Source organism: Budorcas taxicolor, chromosome 17 (assembly GCF_023091745.1).
Source record: "Budorcas taxicolor isolate Tak-1 chromosome 17, Takin1.1, whole genome shotgun sequence".
In the NCBI taxonomy this organism is placed as follows: domain Eukaryota; kingdom Metazoa; phylum Chordata; class Mammalia; order Artiodactyla; family Bovidae; genus Budorcas; species Budorcas taxicolor.
The window spans coordinates 46,811,107-46,836,300 of record NC_068926.1 but is presented as its reverse complement, the minus strand read 5'-3'; the positions used below and the strand labels follow the sequence as shown (position 1 = coordinate 46,836,300).

Here is a 25,194-nt window from a genome sequence, read left to right as displayed (position 1 = left end):
TAATTTAGAAGAGACTTAAATTTAGGATGTTTTTGGTGTGGCTTATGCATTATGTGGATTGCTTTACGTGTGTGCTGTTCATTGTTGACTGTGTATGGCATTTTGACAAATAATGAGAGTAACGTAAATCCATATGCCACAAAATGTAACACTGAAAGCAATGAATATTACCAGGTTTCTGGCAGGTTGGAGAAGTGTGGTACTTTACCAAAGCTATCTCCTCTCCTCTTTTTTGAATGATTTGAATAGGTAAACATTTCCTGTGTGTTGCCTGGCTTGCTTTAAAAGCTGAAAAGCCAGGATCTGAAATTGCGCAGCCTGCACAACTTGGTTTCCAACCACTGTGTCTGTGAGGATGAGAGCACTGAATGCACGACACATACCAAGTGTACACCGTAGTTTTTATTAGACAGTACAAATCATTGTGCATTTATAAGGCAGAACATCAAGGCGATTAAACTAGGAATTTCAAGACCAGAGTTAAAGTGAGAGTTATGCATTATGAGGCAAGCATTTGGAAAAGGGAGGGAGGTTGAAATCATTCCTTTAAGGGCAGATGACAAATGCACAAAGACTGGAATCCCAGGTAGGGAGTGAGCTACAAAGAGCTACTGGCTCCCTGCATGTTCACGAGACAGCCCAGCTCCCGCCAGAGCCCGGGCACTAATAAGAGCGGTGGGCGGAGGCGGGTGGGAGCACCAGCAGCTCTTTGTCCTGGCGCTGGGCTTAAAGTGGATGGTAGTGCAAAGAGCATTTCTCTACTGGTGTCAGGGGAGAAGATTGTTTTTTTTAGGAAGTACTTGAGTCATGAAAGCCCTAGTTTGGAATTAAAGAAAATTACATAGATTTGGAAGTTGTCCGGAAGCACATGAATCATTTCACTGCACCCAGCTTTTTCAGCAGTTTCTTGCCTTTGGAAAGCAGCCCCTTTTTCTTTTTCGAGGACATTTCCCTGCCTCTCCCAGGACTACCAGTACCCATAGATGACGTAGGTGACCCCGAATGGAGATGTACTGTGGGGGATGGCGCTCTCCTTGCTGTACCTGAACCCTCAGGAGGAACCTAGTAGGTACATTGTTACAGTTTATTGAGTGCGCGAGCGCCAACAACATCCATCCGCTCACTCGGTAACATCAGAAACACCACACTGCCCCGTTTCCCACCAGGAAAGGTAAGGGTGGATCATTTCTTCTTTCAAGGGTTAAAGTATGCCATGAGAGGCTCACACCTCTCCCAGGGCATATCTCTTACAGGGGTCTAGCCATCAATGTTGGGTTTTCAGTTTCTTTGTCTCCGGGGAGGGGGTGGCCATTGCTTTGGCAAAACAAAGCTAGGTAATAATTTACTTTGTAAACTAAGACCAAGAGCAGGAAAAAAAAGAGTTATTTTGAATTAGGTTGAGAGTAGTATTGGCCAAGTACCCATCTTAAACACAAAAGTAATCTTAAACACAAAAGTTCTTAAAGTTTTGTTGTATATGAAAACTACTTGGGTATATAAAACCCTGACATTGTTGAGTGCATTCCTGGATTAGTTAGTATACTGTAGAAACATTGGAGATGGCACACCGGTTGAAAGAAAAAAAAACTAAAATGAACCTTAATTACAATCAAAGAAAGCTTAAAGGCCCTTATTGTATGCTTTTGTTATTTCCAAGATATTAAAGATGTCTTTTTGTCAATATAGCGCACATGGTAGGACTTTGTACACGTCAGTGCTTAATGCTGCTTTGCAAGAGCAGAACGATATGGGAGGCATGACAACTGGCCTCACCCACGTTTCTGGTCCCGGGCATGCCTGAATTCCTCTTACTCCCTTACCTCACCAGAGCAAACCTCTATCTAATATGAGTGTTCATTATTCAACAGGCAAATGATATGAGCCAAGGGGCTTCAAGCTTACTTGGATTTAAAATCAAGGTCTAATTCTAATGGAAAACTCCTAGTAAAGCATCCCAAAGTACACCTGAAGATACCATCTATTCCATCTAATGCAATCGTTTGAGCTGCATGTTTCATTAAACTTAGTATTGCATTGGTATACCAACAGAGCAGTCTTCCACCAAACGCTTTTGTGTTCAGGACACTCACTTGTGCTTTGAGGAGAAGCACCAGCTCTCCTGTAAGGTAGAGGGGTGGTCACTTAAGAAAAAGCCGTCTGCTGCTCAAGCCAGCATGGGAAGTGTTCAGTGCCAACTCTAGATCACCTCTTGTTCATTACTCAGCTCGATCTCGAGTTGCATTTATTTTAAAGTAAAATTTCCATAGTAAACATTTATTAGGTTGTGCTTTTTCCAAGAGTGGCTAACAATGCAATATGCAGCTTTAATTATGAGTAGACACTGGAACACTCTGTGTAAACAAACAATTAGCCTGTTAAGAAATATGTTCCCAATGTTGGCCTTTCAAATATTCTTAATGTAAATCATAGGAAATAATTATTAAAGATGATTTATTTCACTGCAAATTCAGTTGCTTTACAACTGAGACCAAGTAATACTTTAGGTCCAATGGGTTTTTGAGACATATTTCTTTTTTTTTTTTAACCCCACAGTGAAGCCTTAAGACTACCGCATTGGTCCAGTTAAGGTAGCTTAAGCTGGTATCTTTATAGGTATCTTCAGTTGCTCACTTACGTGAAGGCTACATTGCCTGATTAAGGTGTGAAATGAACACTCTTCTTCTGTTTCCAAGCAGATGAGCAAAGAAATAAAAATATATATATATAAAAATATAATATATAAAAACTCGCAGTGATGAAATAAAAATAAAAATGAGACACTAAACATGAATGTCATCTAATAGTTATATATGGTTGAGAAGTTCTCTGACCTTTGTTCAGAGGATCTGTTAAAGTCCTAACAGGGCAAACGATCATTACTGCCACCGAATCTATGGACTAGCCATCCCCTCCTCACTCTTGATCAAACTGAGATGTGCACTTAGGATGTAGGATGGGAAGTTCCTTCGTGAGTAAAGCAGGCTGATGAAAGGGTCATTTTTGTGGAACAAATAAACGTGGTTAGAATTTTGGGGCACAATCCCCATGGAAGGGCAGAGAAAAAACTCAGGGTCTATGCTTTTCGGCCTAAGATATAAAAGAGCAACGCACAGGCTGTATTAGACCATCTACGGCAGAGCGGGAGGGGGTCAAACATGCTGAGTGCTTGTGCTTACCCTTTTCGTCTTGGAGCGCATTGGCATGTCCTGCGAGTAGTGGGATGGCGCGTCGGAAAGGTAGACTTCTACATCATCAGGCACTTCTTCTAGGAAGTTGGAAGGTACAAGCCCTTTCTGCCCATTAAGCTCCCCCTAGAAACACAGAGATGAGAAAGAAGAATGACTGACCCTTGTTCCGAGAAACCCACTTCTTGCTTTTGCTAAAGAGATATAGCTCAGAGTAGTGAGTTTATCATGTTTCAAAAGTGGTAGAGCTCGGGACGCCAGTGTTTCCTAACTCCCCTGGTCACAAGAATGACCTTGGCCATGTGCTTGAAGTTCAGGGTCATGCCCATCTCCCCCCTTCCCCCTCCCCACCCCAAGTCTCAATTTGGTCTATGGTGGAGCCGAAGAGTCTGTTCCAGCCAAGAGGCCTGGGTGAGTCTTAGGATCAGCAATGCTTAGAAACACTCCTCGAGAGCATCTCACTTCATAGTTCTCAGCTCTGGCTGACCTCTGAGTCCCTAGGGAACTTGTAAAATACTATTGCTCAGGTACATTGAGAGAGGGGAGCTGGGGGGTGTGGGGGCAGAGGCAGGATTGAAGGGACAGCCAGTTCCCCCTTGTATGGTTCATCCTATGCTTTACTACAGTCTCACTATAAGGATCCACACAATAGAGGAAGATGAAACTGTCGATACCTCCTTAGAGGTGATTGCTTCAGTTGATACCTTTCTACTCAGTAACATGCCTATGCATGTGTGGGGAGAGAGTTAATTAGCCAAGATGGCGGGTTCAGGCTCTCTCGTCCCACATAGTGTAAATAGTGACGATGTAACAGCTGAGATCATCTGTAGCACTGCGCATGGGCGTCATGAGGTACTCGCTTGGTCAGGGGCTATTTTGTGCGGTACGCCTGTATGAGCACCACCTAAAGAAAGCAGGCGTGTCACTGGTGCATCACGGCTGTGTCAGCCGTGGGAGGAGAGAGTACGGCGTGTCTACTGCTGTGGCTGCTGCGTCAGCCAGGAGACAATACTGCTGTGGCTGCTGCGTCAGCCAGCAGAGAGGTTGTGTTGTCTTAGGTTATGCTGTGGCTGCTGCGAGAGCCAGGAAAGAATAAACGTGTCTGCAGTTCCTACGGCTCCTCAGGTCTTCTTCCAGCTTTACTACTCACACCTTGTCTACCATGGGTTCATCGAACAGTGCAGACAGTGTGAACAGCGAGACGACGGGCACTGTCAGCAGGACCAGCAATACAGCATGTGAGGCCTAGACCAGCTGCGCACCGGACGTATCAAGAGGTTCACAGCCCACATGTCAGTCCCCACCCAGGGCCAACTGCCCCGCTGAACCCAAAACCAAGTTCAAAACTGGCCCCAGACAACATGGGAGTCTGTTTCTCTGTTCAATAGGTCTAGGAAATGACAATTTGAAAGTGACAGCTCACAACATCAAAATTAAAAATATGCATCCAAGGACATGACCAACAGAGTGTAAAGCAAACCTACACGATGGGAGAAAATACTTGCAAGTCATTATCTAATAAGAGTTACAAAGGATATATAAAGAAATCCTACAGCTTTACAAAATAATTCACCCAGTTAAAAAGTAGGCAAAGAACCTGAATAGATATTTCTCACAAAGACGTACAAAGGGTTAACAAGCACATAAAAGATGCTCAGCATCACTATTTATTAGGGAAACAAAAATCAAAACCGCATTAGGATGGCAATACTGGTGTAGATACAGAGAAATCGGAACACTTGCATGCTATTGGTAGGACTGTAAAACGGTACAGCCACTATGGAAAAACAGTATGCTGGTTCCTCAAAAAATTAAAATTACTATATGATCCAACAATTCCATTTCTGGGTATTTACTTGAATTAAAAGCAGAGTCTTGAAGAGATTCTGGTATGCCTGTATTCACAGCACTCTTCACAATAGCCAGAAGATGGAGTCACCCTAACTGTGCGTTGGTGGATGAATGGATAAACAATGTGTGGCTCAATGCAGTATTATTCAGCCTTAAGGAAGGAAAATCTGAGCTATGCTACCACAGTGATGAACCTCGAGGATATCACGCTAGGTGAATCGTCAAAAGAAGACTTGCACTGAATGATTCCACTTCCACGAGGTTCCTGGAGTAGTCAGAGTCATAGACACAGAAGAAAGGTGGGTGCTGGGGACAGTGTTAACTTTGCAAGATGAAAAGAGTTCTAGAGGTGGATGGTTGTGATGGTTGTGCAACAATATGAGTGTACTTAACACCAGTGAACTATACACTAATTGTGATTAAATTGTGTTTTATATGTTTTATCACAATTAAAATGAGTTTTTTTAAAAAGAGGCAGGTCCAGGTACTGCCCATGTTTTCCTATGCAGTAATCCCTCCTGAGCCCCAAATCCACCTGCCCAGTTCAGCTATCACCTGCCTTCTGCCTTGACCTTGAAGATTCCAGTCTTCAGGTCTGTTCACAGTCTGTTCACCTGTGACAGCTTCAACCCTTCTTCCTCAGGCTCTCCTGTTAGCTTATTTTTCTCTGTTGGTGTTATTCTAGGACACCTTTATCTTTTATTGTGCCTGTGTCCCTGGTGATTTCTTCCATATCAAAGGTTGCAGATAACGTCAATACACAGACACTGGAATCTCTATACAGTCCAGACCTCCCAGTAACTCTTGAACAGCCAGCTTTTTTTTCCTCCAGCATCAGAAAATGACTTTCTTTGGGCGAGCACCAGATGGAGTAGTTGGCTCATGATTGAGGACTACGTCCTGTGGAAACACAGCTTTACACACAAACCCCCATCAGTACGGTGCTCACAGCACAGCAGGCACCTGTGTGGCCAGAGATCGATACCCTCCTGCCTGTTCAGGCTTCCAGGCTGAACCCTGCCCTGGGCTCACTGAATGGAGCATGGGCTACTGTCTCTACAGTGCTCCCTCTCTTTCCTCCTGAGCCTCCCTCATACAGCTCTGTTAAATCACGTGTCAGGAGTGCATGTGACACCAACGTCGGATGTGATCACTAGAACATTCCAGGGGCGTGAGTGCTCCTCCATCTTGGAGAGGCTCTGTAGCCTCAAGCTCAGTATTTCATGTTTCCCTCTCAACAGTGTCCTTATTCCTGTTTTACCCAGGGCACCCATCAGCTAAGGCAGAACCTTGAGATCTTCTTGGAAGATGTCCCAACTAACCATCTGAGCCCTCAGTGTCTGTCTGTCTCAGTTACCATTTCAGTTCAGGCCCTTGTTCCTCACCTGGGTCATTCCATAGCTTGTACCCTGGACTCTTGGTGACACGTCACCAAGCCCCCTGGGGCTCCCACTTCCCTTCAACAGTCAATTTGCAGAACCCTTGACTATAACTTTCTCTAAGAGAAACCTAACATTTCTCCCTCTTGTACACCCTTCACACTCAGATCTCCCTCTTTGAGCCTCATTTCTATGTTTGAGGCCAAATACAAACCGTCTCAAGACCTTACATTCAAACAGAATTGGATTATGTTAGGCTAAATGGCAGTAAACATTACAACTGCCCCATTTTCTTCATGCACAGTCAGCATGAAGCCCAGTCATGCTTGCATAGTTCTCCTTCTTTGCTGGCTTTAATGCTTTTAGACTGCTACTGTGCAGCCAATTTCCTTCTGACCTATCACAGTACATGACTTAAGAGTCTGGGTGTAGAAACACTGCACCATGCAAGCACCTGGTTAACACGGGCTAAGTAAGGGTGGAAGCATAATAGGGTGCTGGAAGTCTCAAGTGATTGACTTCACTGTGGATGCTATGGATTCTGGAGGGGAAGGCCCAGGTGGACAACAGAGGTCCCTCCATCTACTCTCTGTTCATTATGGGATATTTGGAACTGAGGAGAGACTGGGAAGAGATCACAGGAGTATATTTTAGAAAAAGTTAGCTCTTATGAGAGCTTTCAAGATTGCATGCAATGTCAGACAACACAAGTTTGGTGAAGCTTGAGATTTTTGGTATCAAGTTAGATATCCCCAGTTCTCATTTATCAAATAAGAAGTAATTGAAAATAAGTGGACTGGGCAGTCTACTCAGCAAATCAGACCAACAAAATAACACTAAAGCCATTTGGTGGAGATATAAATAAAAAGTGTACATTTCATATCAATTTAGATCTGATTCCTACTATCATGCAAAATTTAGGTAGGCTAGCCAAGAAAACAAAGAGATAAAACATAACATAGCAATGGAAACATGCAGCTCATAGTAGAAAAATATTTTTAAATAACCAGATAATACTATGTCCAGTTTTGTCTAGATGTTTGAATATCTGAATGAAAGGTCTGGCCTTCTAAATATACATAGAGTCTAAAAAAATTGACTCAATAAGAATATAATCATTTAAGTAAGCAAATGAAAACTTTTGTACAACCGCATCCTAAAAAACACAATGAACCTAAAAGATCTTTTGGACATAATCCTTACATAGTTACAAGACCTAACTGTCATTTTAGCTGTCCAGATCATGAAAAATACTGGAAGCTTATCAGTTCATTCACAATTCTAGCATAATCCTGATACCAAAAGCCATATAAGAGATATTCCAAAAACTATATTCCAATATAATTTCTGGAACATAAATATAATTCTGAATAAAATGTTAGCAAATCAAATATAGCTCTTTAAAAATAATTGTAAAAAATAGTGGTATACCATGGTCAATTATTTACTGAGAAAAAAATAAGCTTACTAAGTGAAAACAGGATACTTAACACTATAAAGACCATCTCTCTATTGATAGTCTAGCCTAACACATAACAGTGTAAAGATTAGTGATATTCCTACTAAAATACATAATGTCAAGGGTCCCCTATCCTCACTATTCATAACTGTTCTCAATGATGCAGTAAGACAGGAAGAAGAGATGACTGATAAATATTGAAAAAAGGCAAAATGTCTTGACTCAGGGAACCCAAGAGAACCAACTGATGACAGTGGATATAAATGCATCCAGAAGAAAGATCTGTAGGGGAATATAAACATGCATGCAGGTAAATAGGCACAGAGAGCACACACATACATACACATAAAATGCACACATACACAGACATGCAAATACATGCACATGCCCACATACATACACACACGTACACACATTCATACGTGTTTGCATGTATGCATATATGCACACACACGTGTGTTGCATACATATACACAAAACAGATACAGACATACATATGTATACACACATTTCCAAGATGTTTTCTAAATAACCAGTAAAATATATACCAGAAAAATCATAATAGCAAGACTATAAGAATGAACTGTAAAAGATATATAAGGATGTGTAAGAATAAATTCATGAACAGATGAAAGGAAAAACTTAGAAAAAGTCAGACACACCTATGTTGGAGTTGAAAGACAATGTCATGTTATCTAAAAACTCCCCAGTTTCCTCTAAAAACTAAATGCGCCTCTAAATAAAGTACTATGGCTTTGTTGTGGGGTAGGATCCTAGTGAAGAGATCCCTCCCAAATATGAAAATGAATTATAAAAACACAATAATTGAGAGAATCAAGTAGCATGAGATATGGATACAGTCTAGGTCCTGTGTACCTGGGAGTGTCCTACACATTCTGTGTACTAGGAGTGTAGTACACAGAAGAGGGTGGGATTTTTAAACAGTAGGAAAGGATGGATTATTTAATAAGTGTCATGGGGACATTAGTTTCTCTAGTTAGAAATAAAGTTAGACACTTGAGATTTACATGTGAAAATGAAGCTATCAAAGTGAAAAGCCAAGATAAAATGATTATTTCTATCACCTGGAAGGACTTTTAAGCATGCCTCCCAAGGGCTGAAAAACAAAAATTTACATAAAAATTTTAAACTTCTGCTTCATAAAAGAAAAGACAACAAAACCACACACAAAAAGGAAAATTTAAAAAGCAGATGATTACCTAGAAAAAGAAATATTTGTAACATAAGGACAAAGTACTGAGACAGGCTTGGACCTGGAGCCTGGGACCTTTTGCTGCAGTGTTTGCACCTGGTGAAACATTTCCTCCAGCATCAAAACACAAAGAAGCTAGAAGGAACTAAAACTAACTGCATGCAAGGGGTCAGTTAGGACAAACTATGGACACCAAGGTACAAAGAGAGCAAAAAACCCAACTGCCACTTCTGAAGAGCCCAGAGTAAAAGCAGAGGTTTGAGAGCAAAAGCAGGGTACCTCGCATGCCCCCTGCACATACCACCACCTAAGGGGTGGGCAAACCACCTAAGCTACCCTTCCGGTCTGACCCATGGACACACCTCTACCCTCAACCCATGTAAGGAACACGCTCGTCCCCCTCATCTGAGAGCAAGCAAGCAAACCTGTCGTTTGTTCTGGCTCCCCGCTGTGCACCAGGGGCCCCAGTAAAGCCTTACCTGAATTTTTTGTCTGACCTCTGATCAATTTCTATTGGTTGGGGAAGGCCAAGAACCCTGGTTGGTAACAGCATGAACAGTCTCACTAAAAACTATTCTCTTAAAAATCAGAAACTGCAGCAGAGGAGCTTTGAAATACCACGTGTGCCTAATGTTGTAAAATCCATTTGACCCCAAAAGAAATCTGCCTTGTCAGGACTTGAGAGTTTCTTGATTAATTTTATTATTAAAAAAAAAAAAAAACAGAAAGAGGAGGAAAGTGGGATGCAAGATGATGACCCCCATTCCTAAGGCAAGGGACAGTAGTAGGTGTCTGGCTGGGGAGGCGCTACTAAGATGACCACCCAACATGCCTGCCTTCTCTTCTTCAGGGATATCAGGAGATCCACTCCGCTGGCCCAAGGCAGAGCCTGGACTCCCCCATCCCTATCCCAGAGGCGGGGCCCACCTGTAAGAGGGAGGAGCTTGAGATGCCGTTGGTTTGAATTAATTTTGCTTCTTTGTATTTCTTCCTCTCACCTTTTGAAAATGTATTACCTATGCACTAAATGGGGCTTCCAAGGTGGCACTAGTGGTAAAGAACCCACCTGCCAATGCAGGAGACATAAGGGACTCGGGTTCCATCCTTGGATTGGGGAAGATCCCCTGGAGGAGGAAATGGCAATTCACCCAGTATTCTCGCCTGGAGAATCCCACGGACAGAGGAGCCTGGCAGGCTACAGTCCATAGGGCTGCAAAGAGTCGACACGACTGAAGTGACTTAGCACGCACGCAGGCACTAAGTAATCCAGAAAATTACACTGTTTGGTAAATGTTTGGATGAAAGAATAGTTAATGTGAGCATGTGACTACCCTTACTTTGTCAACAGCTCATATGCATTGAAAATGTCCCTTTTAAAGAGAAGTAACAGTGAAGATCACAGAACTGCCTTCCCATATTTTACGTGCTCAGCGAGGAGGACAAGCACATTAGCCATCCTTTCAGCAAGCCAGGTAAAGTTCACACACAATTTTAGGGGAAAGAATAGACAAGCAAAAATATTTATATATTTGATGCTTCAAAAACTTACATAATAAAATCCATCTTCATCAATTTCACCAAAAACAGTAATAATATCTCCTGTGCAAAATGTAAGTTCAGCCTGTAGAGACAGAGTATAAAGTTAATAGTGTTTTCCTAGATATAGAAGTTGCCTTAAAAAAAATCTTCATGATTTCTGGTATGATTTCTTTTTTCTTTCTTATTGTTTTGGTATGAACCTACCCTTTCAGTCAGATAAGGAGGAAGGGCACATATCAGATGAATGAATGCCTGTGTTCCCAGTCTCTTAGAGAGTAAGGACAATTCAAAATGAGGCCAAGTCTCCAACAGAAGGGCTGCCATGCTCCAATTCTCAGCCAGAATTAAGATCATCCCCAGGTTCTGCTGGTGGTTCGTCTTTACAGCTAGTTAAATAGTTAACTTAAAAACCACAGAGCCTTCAGATGCGCCCTGCAGTGTAGGGACCATTGCACAAATATCCTTTCACTGAATATATATAAAAACATTGTATTTAAATGTCATTTAGTAAATGTCTACTACGTGTCACACTCCAGGTTAGAGGTGGGTGCATTGACTCCAACAGAGGATACCAGAAAAAAATTGCATTTTTATCTTTAGACATGAAAACAGGGGACTAAAGTTCATTTCTAAGAGCCATTAGGCATCATATATACATTAAGCCAGGCTTCCCATGTGGCTCTAGTGGTAAAGAACCTGCCTGCCAATACAGGAGACACAGGAAACATGAGTTCAGTCTCTGGGTCTGGAAGATCTCCTGCAGGAGGGCATGGCAACCCACTTCAGTATACTTGCCTGGAGAATACCACGGACAGAGGAGCCTGGTGGGTTACAGTTCATAGCGTCGCGAAGAGTCACACATGACTGAAGCGACTCAGCATGCATGCACACATTCATCAAGCCAATACAGAAATTTGAATCCACCTAAGCTCTGAATCTGAACCACAAACTGGTCACCCATCGGGTACAACAGAAATACCAAGGACCAGGGATTTGTATACATCTTGTCTAGAGCCTGACTTTATTTTTGGGGGCTCCAAAATCACTGCAGATGGTGACTGCAGCCATGAAATTAAAACACGCTTACTCCTTGGAAGGAAAGTTACGACCAACCTAGACAGCATATTGAAAAGTAAAGACATTACTCTGCCAACAAAGGTCCATCTAGTCAAGGCTATGGTTTTTCCAGTGGTCATGTATGGATGTGAGAGTTGGACTGTGAAGAAAGCTGAGCACCGAAGAATTGATGCTTTGATGGTGTTGGAGAAGACTCTTGAGAGTCCCTTGGACTGCAAGGAAATCCAACCAGGGTGTTCTTTGGAAGGAATGATGCTAAAGCTGAAACTCCAGTACTTTGGCCACCTCATGCGAAGAGTTGACTCATTGGAAAAGACTGATGCTGGGAGGGATTGGGGGCAGGAGGAAAGGAGACAACAGAGGATAAGCATCACCTCTGGCTGGATGGCATCACCGACTCGATGGACATGAGGTTGAATGAACTCCGGGAGTTGGTGATGGACAGGGAGGCCTGGCATGCTGCAATTCATGGTGTTGTAAAGAGTTGGACACGACTGAGTGACTGAACTGAACTGAACTGTCTAGAGCCAGACATCCTGGAATGTGAAGTCAAGTGGGCCTTAGGAAGCATCACTATGAACAAAACTAGTGGAGGTGATGGAATTCCAATTGAGCTATTTCAAATCCTGAAAGATGATGGTGTGAAAGTGCTGCACACAATATGCCAGCAAATTTGGAAAACTCAGCAGTGGCCACAGGACTGGAAAAAGTCAGTTTTCATTCCAATCCCAATGAAAGGCAATGCCAAAGAATGCTCAAACTACTGCACAATTGCACTCATCTCACACGCTAGTAAAGTGATGCTCATAATTCTCCAAGCCAGGCTTCAGCAATATGTGAACCGTGAACTTCCAGATGTTCAAGCTGGTTTTAGAAAAGGCAGAGGAACCAGAGATCAAATTGCCAACATCTGCTGGATCATCGAAAAAACAAGAGAGTTCCAGAAAAATTTCTATTTCTGCTTTATTGACTATGCCAAAGCCTTTGACTGTGTGGATCACAATAAACTGTGGAAAATTCTGAAAGAGATGGGACTACCCGATCACCTGACCTGCCTCTTGAGAAACCTGAATGCAGGTCAGGAAGCAACAGTTAGAACTGGACATGGAACAACAGACTGGTTCCAAATAGGAAAAGGAGTACATCAAGGCTGTATATTGTTACCCTGCTTATTTAACTTATATACAGAGTATATCATGAAAAATGCTGGGCTGGAGGAAGCACAAGCTGGAATCAAGATTGCTGGGAGAAATATCAATAACCTCAGATATGCAGATGACACCACCCTTATGGCAGAAAGTGAAGAAGAACTAAAGAGCCTCTTGGTGAAAGTGAAAGAGGAAAGTGAAAAAGTTGGTTTAAAGCTCAACATTCAGAAAATGAAGATCATGGCATCCAGTCCCATCACTTCATGTCAAATAGATGGGGAAACAGTGGAAACAATGGCTGACTTCATTTTTCTGGGCTCCAAAATCACTGCAGATGGTGACTGTAGCCATGAAAAAGATGCTTACTCCTTGGAAGAAAAGTTATGACCAACCTACATAGCATATTAAAAAGCAGAGACATTACTTTGCCAACGAAGGTCCGTCTAGTCAAGGCTATCGTTTTTCCAGTAGTCATGTATGAATGTGAGAGTTGGACTATAAAGAAAGCTGAGCACCAAAGAACTGATGCTTTTGAACTGTGGTGTTGGAGAAGACTCTTGAGAGTCCCTTGGACTGCAAGGAGATCCAACCAGTCCATCTTAAAGAAGATCAGTCCTGGGTGTTCATTGGAAGGACTGATGTTGAAGCTGAAACTCCAACACTTTGGCCACCTGATGCGAAGAGCTGACTCATTTGAAAAGACCCTGATGCTGGGAAAGATTGGGGGCAGGAGGAGAAGGGGACGACAGAGGATGAGATGGTTGAATGGCATCACCGACTCAATAAATGGGTTTGGGTGGACTCCAGGAGTTGGTGATGGACAAGGAGGCCTGGCGTGCTGCAGTTCATGGGGTCGCAGAGTCAGACACAACTGAGTGACTGAACTGAACTGTCTAAAAAAACAGCTCCAAAAAGTGGAAATCTAATCCTTCTGAAGGCAAATGCTTGTCAGTTTTCACAGTGTTCCTAGGATACCAAGCCTATGTGCACAGAGAACGTCCAGCTTTTCTGCTCGATTTTCCTTGAGTGTGTGTGTGTGGTGGGCGGGGGGGCTGTCATTGGCCACATGTCAGAGGTTTTGCTTTCTCTCTCCAGGATGACCCATCACCGCAGGTATGGGTCATAGGGTGCTGGTCCAGGGAAACCCTATGACAGTGGCTGCCAGTGCCCTGAGTGTGTCACCAGGCTCGCGACCTCTCTCCTGCCCTCCTGGCTCTCTCATTCCTGGTTGAGTAGCCCTTCCCATGTAGGTTCCAGGGAAAGGAGGGAGTGGGTGTTGTGGGCAGAGGTACCTCGACATCAATGTTGGGCGAGCTCTCCCTCGGGTCATAGTCGTACAGGGCCACCATCCTTCGTGTCGACACCGAGTGCTGTCTGCCGCTTCTTCTGTTTCTCTCTGTTCACATCACAAGAACACCATCATGAAGTGGTTTCAAAGCCAGTGGCATTCCCTCTCCCTTGACTCGGCTGGTGGAGCCAGGTCACATGCGGCCAGTGTGGCTGAGATGACTGCTGGGCTCTAGTGCTGGCCAAGCCGGGGACGCCCCCAGGCTCCCTACACTCACACTGAAGCCCAGTCTGGCCCTACTCCTTTCTCTCTGTGCACAGGAGCAGGGCAGACTTAGAGCAGGGGATTCGCTCCAATAGTCAGTCTAAAGGGCTTGGAGTGGCACGAGGTGCATGTGAGGGGGGCGGAGGCAAGTTGTGACCCAGCTCAGAGGAACCCCATAAACACCAGGTCAAAAACGCTGCCCATGTGGCTGCTATGAAGATGATTCTCACTCAGATTATTCTCGCTCAGACCAGAGGCACAGCCACCAGTCCGTCATCAGGAGAAGCAAGAGTCTCTAGAAAAGGGTACCCTCTCTACCCATCTCAGAGGTTCCTTCCCCTCTGTTTCCTCTAGTGCCCTCACTGTACTTTTAACAGCTGTCCCTGAAATGATGCCACTTGAGGAGGAGGCTCTGGGGGAGGTCCCCTCCTGCTGCCTGGCTGTGATCTGCCTTAGGTGGAGCCCTGGGCTCCATATCAGCATAAGAGGGGAAGAAAGAGGAAAACCCCACACAGAGCATCTGCAAAAACTCCGAAAACAGCCATTTATAAGAAGGGCCAATGAAAAACCATGGGATCTGGCCCAAATCGTCAAACTTCCTGGCAAACCTCCGTTGTTGGGTTCCTAAATGACGTTTCTCCTGGAGAAAGTTGGCATTGAGGCCTTTCTCCCAAACACAGCCATCTTTTGCCTAAGATTGATTTTTGGAATTCAATGCACAGAAATGAAAACTCCTAAAGACAAGTGTTTTGAAAGCATCTAAAGTGAATTAAGCAGCTTTTCAGGGGTCTGCGGCAGGCATAGGGCTCGTCGTGTGCATGTGCAAAATTCAACCCTCAGCTCCTGGTCAAGAATCACTGCTTTTATTTGAAATAAACAAGCACACCTTTGCAGGACCTGCATGTATGTTTCCTGGATCAAATTACAGTGGTAACCAGAGGTTAATTACAGTGTTGCTAAACTGCTAATTTCACAGGGGAACCCTATGTCAGTGGCATTAAGGCTACACATGTACTGCATTGAGGTGTAATTTACATACAATATGACTCAGTCTGGTGTTCATTCACTTTAGTGAGTTTTGCTAAACTCTATGGTCACATAACCCCCACAACCATCAAGATATTGAACAGTTATGTCACCATCCCCCAAATTCCTTCATGCCCATTTGTCACCTCCAACCTAGGTAACCACTGATCTGTTTTCTATCCCAATAGTTCTGCCTGTTTTAGAATATTGTTTAAATGGCATCTCACGGATGTAGCTTTTGGGGACTGGCTTCTTTCCTTTGGACAGTGCATCTGAGATTCGGTCACGTTATTGCATGGATCAATAATTTGTTCTGCTCTTATTGGTGAGTAGTATCCCATTGTATTGATGTACCATAGTTCCTTTATCCATTTACCAGCCAGGAAACATGAGTTCTTTCTGGTTATTGGTAATTTTTAAAATTTATTTTTGGTTCTGCTGGGACTTTGTTGTGCGTGCAGGCTTTCTCTAGTTGAGGCGGGTGGGGGCTGCTCTTTGCAGTGCAAGGGCTTCTCCTTGGGTGGCTTTTCTTGTTTTGGAGCATGGGCTCTCGGGTGCATGGGCTCAGTAGTTCAGGTGCACAGGCTTAGTTGCCCTGTGACACGTGGGATCTTAGTTCCTGGAGCAGAGATCAAATCCATGTCCCCTGCACTGGCAGGCAGATTCTTAACCACTGGATCGCTGGGGAAGTCCCACTCAGAAATAGTTAATTTTGATGACATCTGACACAATTTTCCCCCATCTATTTCCCATGAAGTGAAAGGGAAATAGATGGGGAAACAGTGAAAACAGTGTCAGACTTTATTTTTTGGGCTCCAAAATCACTGCAGATGGTGACTGCAGCCATGAAATTAAAAGGCGCTTACTCCTTGGAAGAAAAGTTATGACCAACCTAGATAGCATATTCAAAAGCAGAGACATTACTTTGCCAACAAAGGTCCGTCTAGTCAAGGCTATGGTTTTTCCAGTGGTCACGTATGGATGTGAGAGTTGGACTGTGAAGAAAGCTGAGCGCTGAAGAATTGATGCTTTTGAAATGTGGTGTTGGAGAAGACTCTTGAGAGTCCCTTGGACTGCAAGGAGATCCAACCAGTCCATTCTGAAGGAGCTCAGCCCTGGGATTTCTTTGGAGGGAATGATGCTGAAGCTGAAACTCCAGTACTTTGGCCACCTCATGCGAAGAGTTGACTCCTTGGAAAAGACTCTGATGCTGGGAAGGACTGGGGGCAGGAGGAGAAGGGGACAACAGGATGAGATGCCTGGATATCATCACGGACTCAATGGACGTGAGTCTGAGTGAACTCCGGGAGTTGGTGATGGACAGGGAAGCCTGGCGTGCTGCACTTCATGGGGTTGCAAAGAGTCGGACACGACTGAGCGACTGAACTGAACTGAACACAATTTTTAAAATATATAGAAACAATTGTTGCCTGATCATTACAGAGTTTTTCTGCTTTGTTTTCTTCTATAAATTTTATAGTCTTCATTTTTATATTAAAGACAGTGTCCATCTTGAGTTAAGTTTTTCACTACAGTGAGAATATGGCTTGAGATTCACTTTTTGCCTGTGGGACTACCTTTTCTCAATTGAATTGCATTTTTACCTCTGTCAAAAATCAGTTGATCGTGGATATGTTGATCAGTTTGGGGGGGTCCGTTCTATCCAGTTCCTCTATGTGACTATCCTTTCTCCAATACCACATGGTCTTAATCAGTTTGCCTTTATATTGAGTCTTAAAATCAAGTTACATGAGTCTTTCACATTTTTCTTTTAAAAACTGTTTCAGTGATTTTTAGTTTCTCTGACTTTCATATACATGAAAGATTTAGCTTATTGATTCTATATAATGCTTTGCACGGACCTTGACTGCTGTTCTGATGACTGTATAGGTCGGTTTGGGGATATCTGACATCTTAATATCTTAGCAATATTAAGTCTATGAACATTCCATCTCTATTTACTCAGGGATTCTTTTATTTCTTTCATCAGTGTTTTAACATTTTCAACATACGGATACTGCATGTATTTTGTTAGACTTAACCATATTTCACATCTTCGTTGTGTTATTGTACACAGTATTACTTTTTCAATTTAAATCTCAAATTTTTCATTGCTAACCTATGGAAATGCAATTGCTTTTGTATCCATTGACCTTACTAGTCTCACTTGTATTCTAGGAACTGTATAGATTCCCTGAGATTTCCAAAGTAGGTTTCCATGTGATCTTTCCATTCTGTGTACCATTGCTCCCTGGCTCTCCTTGTACTGCACATTCTAGCATGCAGCTGGAAAGGAGAGATGAGCGTGGACATTGTAGCCTTACTCCTAGTCTCAGGATGAAAGCTTCCAGTCTTTCACCATGAGAAATATTGCCTCAACATAAAAGGGCAAGCGGGTATCTCAGCTTGGTTCCCTCAACTAGTCTAGGGACTACTGAATAAAAAGACATTTAATCCAAGTGATCATGCAAATCAAGTTTCTTTTTTTTAGCAGACTGTTCCTAGACTCTCTGGGTCTGTGGTGCATGAGCCCATTCCCTCTTTGAAGAGGCACTGTCGACTTCAGGAAAGGGGGCAGCGATGCAAGGGAATGGATGGTGTGAAGGCTCAGAGAGCTGTGGTCTCGGGGATTTAATCTGGGCAGTTTATTCATATGAAACCTCGACTATTAGACATGGATCTTGACTTGAGACAATGAACTCATTAATACCGAAAAAGCTGAGATATTTGATTTTGTGTTTGTCCGTAAAATCATGCATATTACTTGAGCCACTGAACTTTGTCTGGAGTGTGATTTAGAAGTGAATCCAGCGGAGGCAGTGGGGTGGACTGGGAGCTTGGGATTAGCAGATGCAAACAATTACATACGGGCTCCCCTGGTGGCTCGGTGGTAAGGGATCCACCTGCCAATCCAGGAGACACAGGTTTGATCCCTGGGTTAAGAAGATGCCCTGGAGGAAGAAATGGCAACCCACTCCAGGATTCTTGCCTGGAAAGACCCATGGACAGAGGAGAGCCTGGCGGGCTACAATCCATGGGGTCGCAAAAGAGTCAGACATGACTGAGCAATGCATGGCAAACTATTACATATAGGACAGGTAAATAACAAGGTCCTACTGTATAGCACAGGGAACTATATTCAACATCCTGTAATAAACATAATGGAAGAGAATATAAAAAAGAATGTATATATGTGTATAATTGATTCACTTTGCTATATAGAAGAGATTGGCACAGCATTGTACATCAACTATAAGCCAATAAAAATAAATTTAGAAGAAGGTTAAACAATAAAAAGAAGTGAATGTAATGTTTTGAAGTATTAAAACTTTAAGTATGAATGCCATGAGTCTTTCTGTCTACAGTTACTTAGAAAAAGTAGAGGCCTTTTGAATGAGTAGATTTTCCTTGCACGTGGAAAAATTAAAGATCATAAATGTAATGTTGCTGAAAACAGTTTTACTGTTTGCTCAGTGGTTCTAGATAAACAAAAGAATTTAGTATCCAAATTAAAGGGTAAAAATCTTTTATGTCTTTGGATAAGCAGAATTTACCTGAAGAATGGAAAGCATATGACTACCCAATCATCCTTTGAAATTTATCATAGATAGTCAATGTGCAAAGTAGTACCAGTGTCCTGGTGGTCCAGTGGCTAAGACTGTGCTCCCGAAGCATGGGGCCCAGGTTCAGTCCCTGGAGGGCAAAGTAGATCCCACAGGCTGCAACTAAAGATCCCGCATGCTACAATGAAGACATGGAGCAGCCAAGTAAATAAATATTAAAGCAAACAAAACCCAAAGTATATTACCAGTGTCAGTCCATTCATGCTGAGATAACAAAGTGCCACAGACTGGGGGCTGAGACCACAAACATTCATTTCTCACAGTCCTGGGGTGGGGAAGTCCAAGATCAAGGTGCTGGCGGACTTGGTGTCTGGTGAAGACCTGCTTCCTTCCTTCCTGGTTCACAGATGACTTCCTGCTCCTTGTGTCCTCACGTGATGGAAGGGGGAAGGGGCTCTCTGGGGTCTCTTTTATAAGGGCGCTAACCCCATCCATAAGGGCTCCACCCTCATGACCAGATCACTCCCAAAGGCCCTACCTCCTAATAAACCATCACACTGCAGACTAAAGTTTCACCAAATGAATTTTAGGGGGACACAAGCATTTCATCCACAACAACCCAAAATGTTTACTTTCGAAATGTGACAGACTCTTAGTAAGCAAGGCCATACTTCATCGTTCATGAGAAGATCAACTGTGTGTTCGTAAATATTTAGATGCCTGTATGTCTGTATCTCGGGACGATTAAAACCTTGGTTTACAGAATGGGTTTTGCCCAAGAAAATCTGATGGTTAACACTCAGATTTTGGGACTTCCCTGGTGGTCCAGTGTTTAGGACTCTGCACTTTCAATGCATGGGGCACAGGTTCAGTCCCTGGTCTGGGAACTAACATCCCACATGCCTGGTGTGGCCAAAAAATAAAATGGTTAAGTGACAAGGATTTACTGTGTAGCACAGTGGACTATATGAAATATCTTTAAAAAAAAACCCAAAGCATTCATTCCTCTGATCAGCACTGCCTCCTGCTGAGTTGGTGGGTTGTTTTTTTTTTTTTCGGTAGTTTAAAAAATATTTTTTTTTTTTAATTTTTGGCTTGATCATCGCAGTGATCTGGGGCTACTCTCTAGTTGCAGGACTCAGGCATCTCATTGCGATGGCTTCTCTTGTTGTGAAGCACGGGCTCTAGGGGCATGGGCTTCAGTAGTTGTGGCTCCTGGACTCCAGAGCACAGGCTCAACAGTTGTGGTATGTGAGCTCAGTTGCTCCAAGGCATGTGGGGTCTTCCCGGTAGAGGGGTGGAACCTGTGTCCCCTGAATTGGCAGGTGGACTCTCTACCACTGAGCCACCAGGGAAGCCCTGGGCTGGTGTTTTGTGCTACAAAACCCTGGAGAAGGCAGGCGCCACCTGGCCTGCAGGTTCACAGGTGAGCAGGGAGTGGCCTCTTACCTATTTTCTCCACAGGTGTGTTCAGAGGGAGGAAGCCTTGTCTGAGAAGCTGGTCCATCATCTCTTCATCATCTGCCTGGATTTCAGAGACCATGTTACAGGGAATAAGGCCAAGCCGGGCACAGGTTTCCCCGCGGTAGAATCCATCAGCGTCTTTGTCACCATACACCTGGAGTCATGGGAAGAAGGCAAGATGCTGGGTGGCTGGTTCAGAAATAGATCAGCTCTGTTCACCTACAGTCACAGTTAGTCAGACACTGACATGGAAAATCGCTGCTTGTGGGCATAACATAGCCCTCTTCCTAAAAATCTGTATGTCTAAGAACCGGTTTCTCCTCCAGGGTTTGGATAGCCTCTGGAGCTCCCATTGACCATGGGGCTGCCAGGCGAGGCCAGGGCTCTGCTAGCTGAGTGCATGTGTGTGAATGCACACATGTTAAACACCCACCATACACACACATGCAGGTGCAGTGTAACAAATGATTCCTCCGTAAGGAGACAGCACCACTGTCTGGCATTCTAGAAGTGAAAAACCTCAACTCACAAAGGGATTCTGTGCATACTATTCTGCGGAGTAAGCATCACCATCCTTTAGAGTCCGTTTTAGTTAGCGACCTCTTTCAAAGGTTATTGTCAGTGCCCTTTCAGAAATTTGCAAACTTAGGGTTCAAGGCCCTTTCCCCTCTCCTAGGGAGCATCCCTTGTCTTCTTTCTGACTCCAGACTCAGGCTCCTCCTCTACTACTGATAGGAGGCTGAATGTCAAATACAAGAGAAAGTAGCCTGTCGTTTTGAGGTGTTAGGGTTAGGGTCACCAAAAACTGGTTTTGTGGAAGACAATATTTCCCTGGATTGGGGGTGGCGGTGGTTTCCGGATGATTCAAGCACTGTAGGGTTTGTACTTCTATGAGAATCTAATGCTGCCACTGATCTGACAGGAGATGGAACTCAGGTGGTAATGTGAGTGGTGGGGAGCGGCTGTAAATACAGATGAAGCTTTGCTTGCTCACCCGCCACTCACCTCCTGCTGTGCAATCCAGTTCCTAACAGGCCACAGACCCATACTGGTCCATGGCCCGAGGGTTGGGGACCCGTGTTAAGGAACTTGGGTCTGGGGAGCACCCCCTCCCCATCCTCCCCGCCACCTGTGCCGCCGGGCCATGCCCCCACCTTGATGACCTGCCCTTCTTTAAAGGGAAGCTCCTCTTCTGCAGCGTCTGGGTTCGGGGACATGGTAAGGGGGTCGTAGTCAAAAAGGGCCACAAAGATGCGGGCTGGGAGCTCTTCCGCCCCAGGGTCTGTCTCTGACTCTTCGTAGAAGTCCGGAGAAAGCTGGTCCCGCCCGTACTCATCTGGGAGTGCATGGGATAAAGCACAGGGTCTAAGTGATTCCCACCAGCCATTCTCCCTGCTTTACCCAGAAAGGTGAGCTGTTTTACAAAGTGTGGTTTTGGAAAACGAAGAGGGAGGCACTTTAAGCTTTTTTTTTTTTTTTTTCTTAATGTGTAGCTGGGCTTTCCTAGTGGTTCAGTGGTAAAGAATCCACCTGCCAATGCAGGAGATGCGGGCTCGATCCCTGATGTGGGAAGATTCGATGTGCCTCGGAGCAACTAAGCCCGTGTGACAAGGCTATTCAGCCTGTGTTCCAGAGTCCAGGAGCCACAACTACTGAGCCCACATGTTGCAGCTACCAGAGCCTGCAGCCTAGAGCCTGTGCTCTGCAACAAGAGAAGCCACCACAATGAGCAGCCTGTGCACGACAACTGGAGCGCAGCCCCCACTGGCCCCAGTAGAGAAAAGCCCGTGCAGCAGCAAAGACCCAGCACAGCCCCAAACGAAACAATCCATAAAGTCATAAAAATAAGTTCTTAAAAAATGTGTAGCTCAACATGCAGGCAGAAATGGATCACCGCGACAGAGATGGGTTTGAAAAGCTAATAACTAGTATGAAACGTAGGCAGCAGGGTGAGTGTAGGTGTGCTGCTTGTGAAGACAGTGAGAGATAAAGGATTGTGTTTCAGTGACCTCCTGGCAGGACTGGTCTGAGCACCAGTTGCGGGGATCGGGTGACGGGTGGCCAAGTCCTGGGGTTTAGGAAGGACCTGTTCAGAGAGACCCAGAGACCCTCTAGGTTTCCATTAACAGACGAGCCAGAGCACAAGGACGTTAAAAGATGTATTTGCCTATCTGTCAAAGTTTGATACAGGTGACTGAGCTGCTCACTTGGCTCCAAATAGGTAAGTGGCAATGAATACATTACAGTGAATTAATGACTTCCTGGAAGAATTGAGTTTCAAGTCTGCCTACCACTGAACTCCTAAAGACTATTCTTTTGAAATCCTAGTATATATGCATATGTATTACAAGGCTGAGCACCAATGAATTGATGCTTTTGAATTGTGGTGCTGGAGAAGACTCTTGAGAGTCCCTTGGATAGCAAACCAGTCAATACTAAAGAAAATCAATCCTGAATATTCATTGGAAGAACTGATGCTAAAGCTGAAGCTCTTTGACCACCTGATGCAAAAGAACTGACTTACTGGGAAAGACTCTGATGCTGGGAAAGATTGAAGGCAAAAGGAGAAGGGGGCAGCAGAGGATGAGATGGTTGGATGGCATCACCATCTCAATGGACATGAATTTGAGCAAACTCCAGGAGACGGTGAAGGACAGGGATGCCTGGCATGCTGCAGTCATGGGGTAACAAAGAGACGAGCATTACTGAGCAACTGAACATCAACAATATTATTAAATGTCATTATAGACATACATATATCTCACTATATATGTATACATTTATTCATATGCATATATAGAGAACAAACATCTGCTAGTGACTTACACTGTTTTGACTACATGAGAAGGACTCAGAACATCAGTGGGGAAGCAAATGAGAAAACTCCAATCATCAGAAAGGAGGGTAGGGGTGGGACAAATGGCCGGTCAAAATTTGTGTCACCAGCACAAGGAGCACAGGAGGTGGGATAAAAGGGTGTTAAAGCTGTGACATGGAGGGTGTGGGGAGAGCCAGAGTCTTGGCTGCTTCCACCAGCAGAAACATGCAGTTTAAAAATAAAAGCACTTTAACTGCAGGAAAGGTTGGTCTTTAAAATACAGTGAGCTATTAACATTATTTGAACTTGGGATCCTTTTAGGGTACAAAGATAATCTAAACATTCAGTAACTTTGCTTCTGCTAGGGAACAAGACTCAACAGCACAGCCTTACTGATCTCGTCCCACCAGTTTTGATTTTGTTTATAGTCAATGCAGATTCTTTACCAGCTGAGACACCAGGGAAGCCCACAAATACTGGAGAGGGTAGCCTATCCTTTCTCCAGTGGATCTTCCCAACCCAGGAATCGACCAGAGTCTCCTGCATTGCAGGCTGATTCTTTACCAACTGAGCTATCAGGGAAGCTCAAAGGGAACAAAACTCAACAGCACGGCCTTACTGATCTCTTCACACCAGTTTGGATTTTTTTTTTTTTAATAGTCAGCGAGAGGGCTTCCCAGGTGGTGCTAGTGGTAAAGAACCTGCCTGCCAAAGCAGGTAGACGTAAGAGACACAGGTTGGATCCCTGGGTCGGGAAGATCCCCTGGAGGAGGGCACAGCAACCCCCTCCAGTATTCTTGCCTGGAGAATCCCAAGGACAGAGGAGCCTGGCGAGCTACAGTCCACAGTGTTGCACAGAGCTGGACACGACCGAAGCGACAGCACACACGCACACACAGTCAATGAGAGGATCTCATACTCTGTCCCCCAGTCATTAAATGCTCTCTAAATTAAATAGCACGAAGCTAATGGTACACCATCTCATGACCTGTGAACTTCTCTATATGTGTAGTGATGCAGTGTTTTTTTCACGCTCGTGGCTGATGATAGAGAAAACCATTAGCAGCATGAAAAGGATGTTATCAATTCAGCTGGGTAACCTTGGGAGTTTTGCAGAAGGAACTTAACAAAACAGCAGTGTGACCCAGTGGATGCTGTTTCAGCGGAGGGAAAAGTCACTGAAGGAGCACTGTGGCTACAGCTTTGGCTGCACCCACCCAGAGGGCTCCCAGGGCTTCCTTGACTAAGTTGACGTGGTGCTCGTGGAGTTGGAATGTACAGGCAAGTTCACAAGGCGAGGACTGGGTAGGTCACTATCACTCTGGAAGACCTCTGAGTTACTCCTACACTTGGCATGCTCTCAGGAGTTGGGAGGCATTAGGCATGGAAACCAGTAAGAGGAGCTCAGGCTGGCACCATGCTCAGTGAAAACAGCAGGCAGTCACCCACAGCATTACAGGATCTCTCTCTGGTTTGCAGGGAGGAGCCGGGATGGGAGGAAGTGGTTGGAGCACTTGGAGTTGGTGTATATGAGTGGAAGTGTGGGTATGACATCACTGTGTTTCCTCCAGAGAAGGTGTGTTAGATACTTTATGGAATCAGACCTCATGGGAAGAGAACTGTGGCCTCCATGGAGTGTGTCCACACAAACCCAGCTTCACAGGGTTTAGAGTGGGTGACTGGGAGGCCCTTCCTTTTCTTGGGGGCAGGCTAGACTCAAGGAAGAACTTACCTCCAGCTGCTGGTCTGACCTGGGCATGGATGCTCCTCCCTCTGCCCTGCTGTGGAATATCCTGGCCTGGGGTAGGAGGGGGTGTTTGTCAGGAAGGAGGAAGGGTCTGCATACCACGTGCAAAGTTGAGGATCCTGACTTGCCCCTGTTGGCTCCCGAATCCACCTGTACTGCCAGAATAAGCACTG

At 44.4% G+C, this 25,194-nt stretch overlaps 1 protein-coding gene across 1 annotated transcript in view; it reads right to left on the bottom strand.

Annotated features, from left to right (window-relative positions):
• Positions 1–394: 394 nt before the first annotated feature.
• RIMBP2 (RIMS binding protein 2) overlaps positions 395–25,194 on the bottom strand; it is a 301,212-nt gene continuing 276,412 nt past the window's right edge. Inside the window, exons 17-22 of the mRNA XM_052654524.1 lie at positions 21,611–21,792; positions 20,442–20,610; positions 14,144–14,247; positions 10,637–10,708; positions 3,177–3,311; positions 395–1,062 (exon numbers count right to left, since the gene is read on the bottom strand). Coding sequence (XP_052510484.1) covers positions 874–1,062; positions 3,177–3,311; positions 10,637–10,708; positions 14,144–14,247; positions 20,442–20,610; positions 21,611–21,792 — 851 coding nt within the window. The 3' untranslated portion in view covers positions 395–873. The remainder of the gene's footprint in view (positions 1,063–3,176; positions 3,312–10,636; positions 10,709–14,143; positions 14,248–20,441; positions 20,611–21,610; positions 21,793–25,194) is intronic.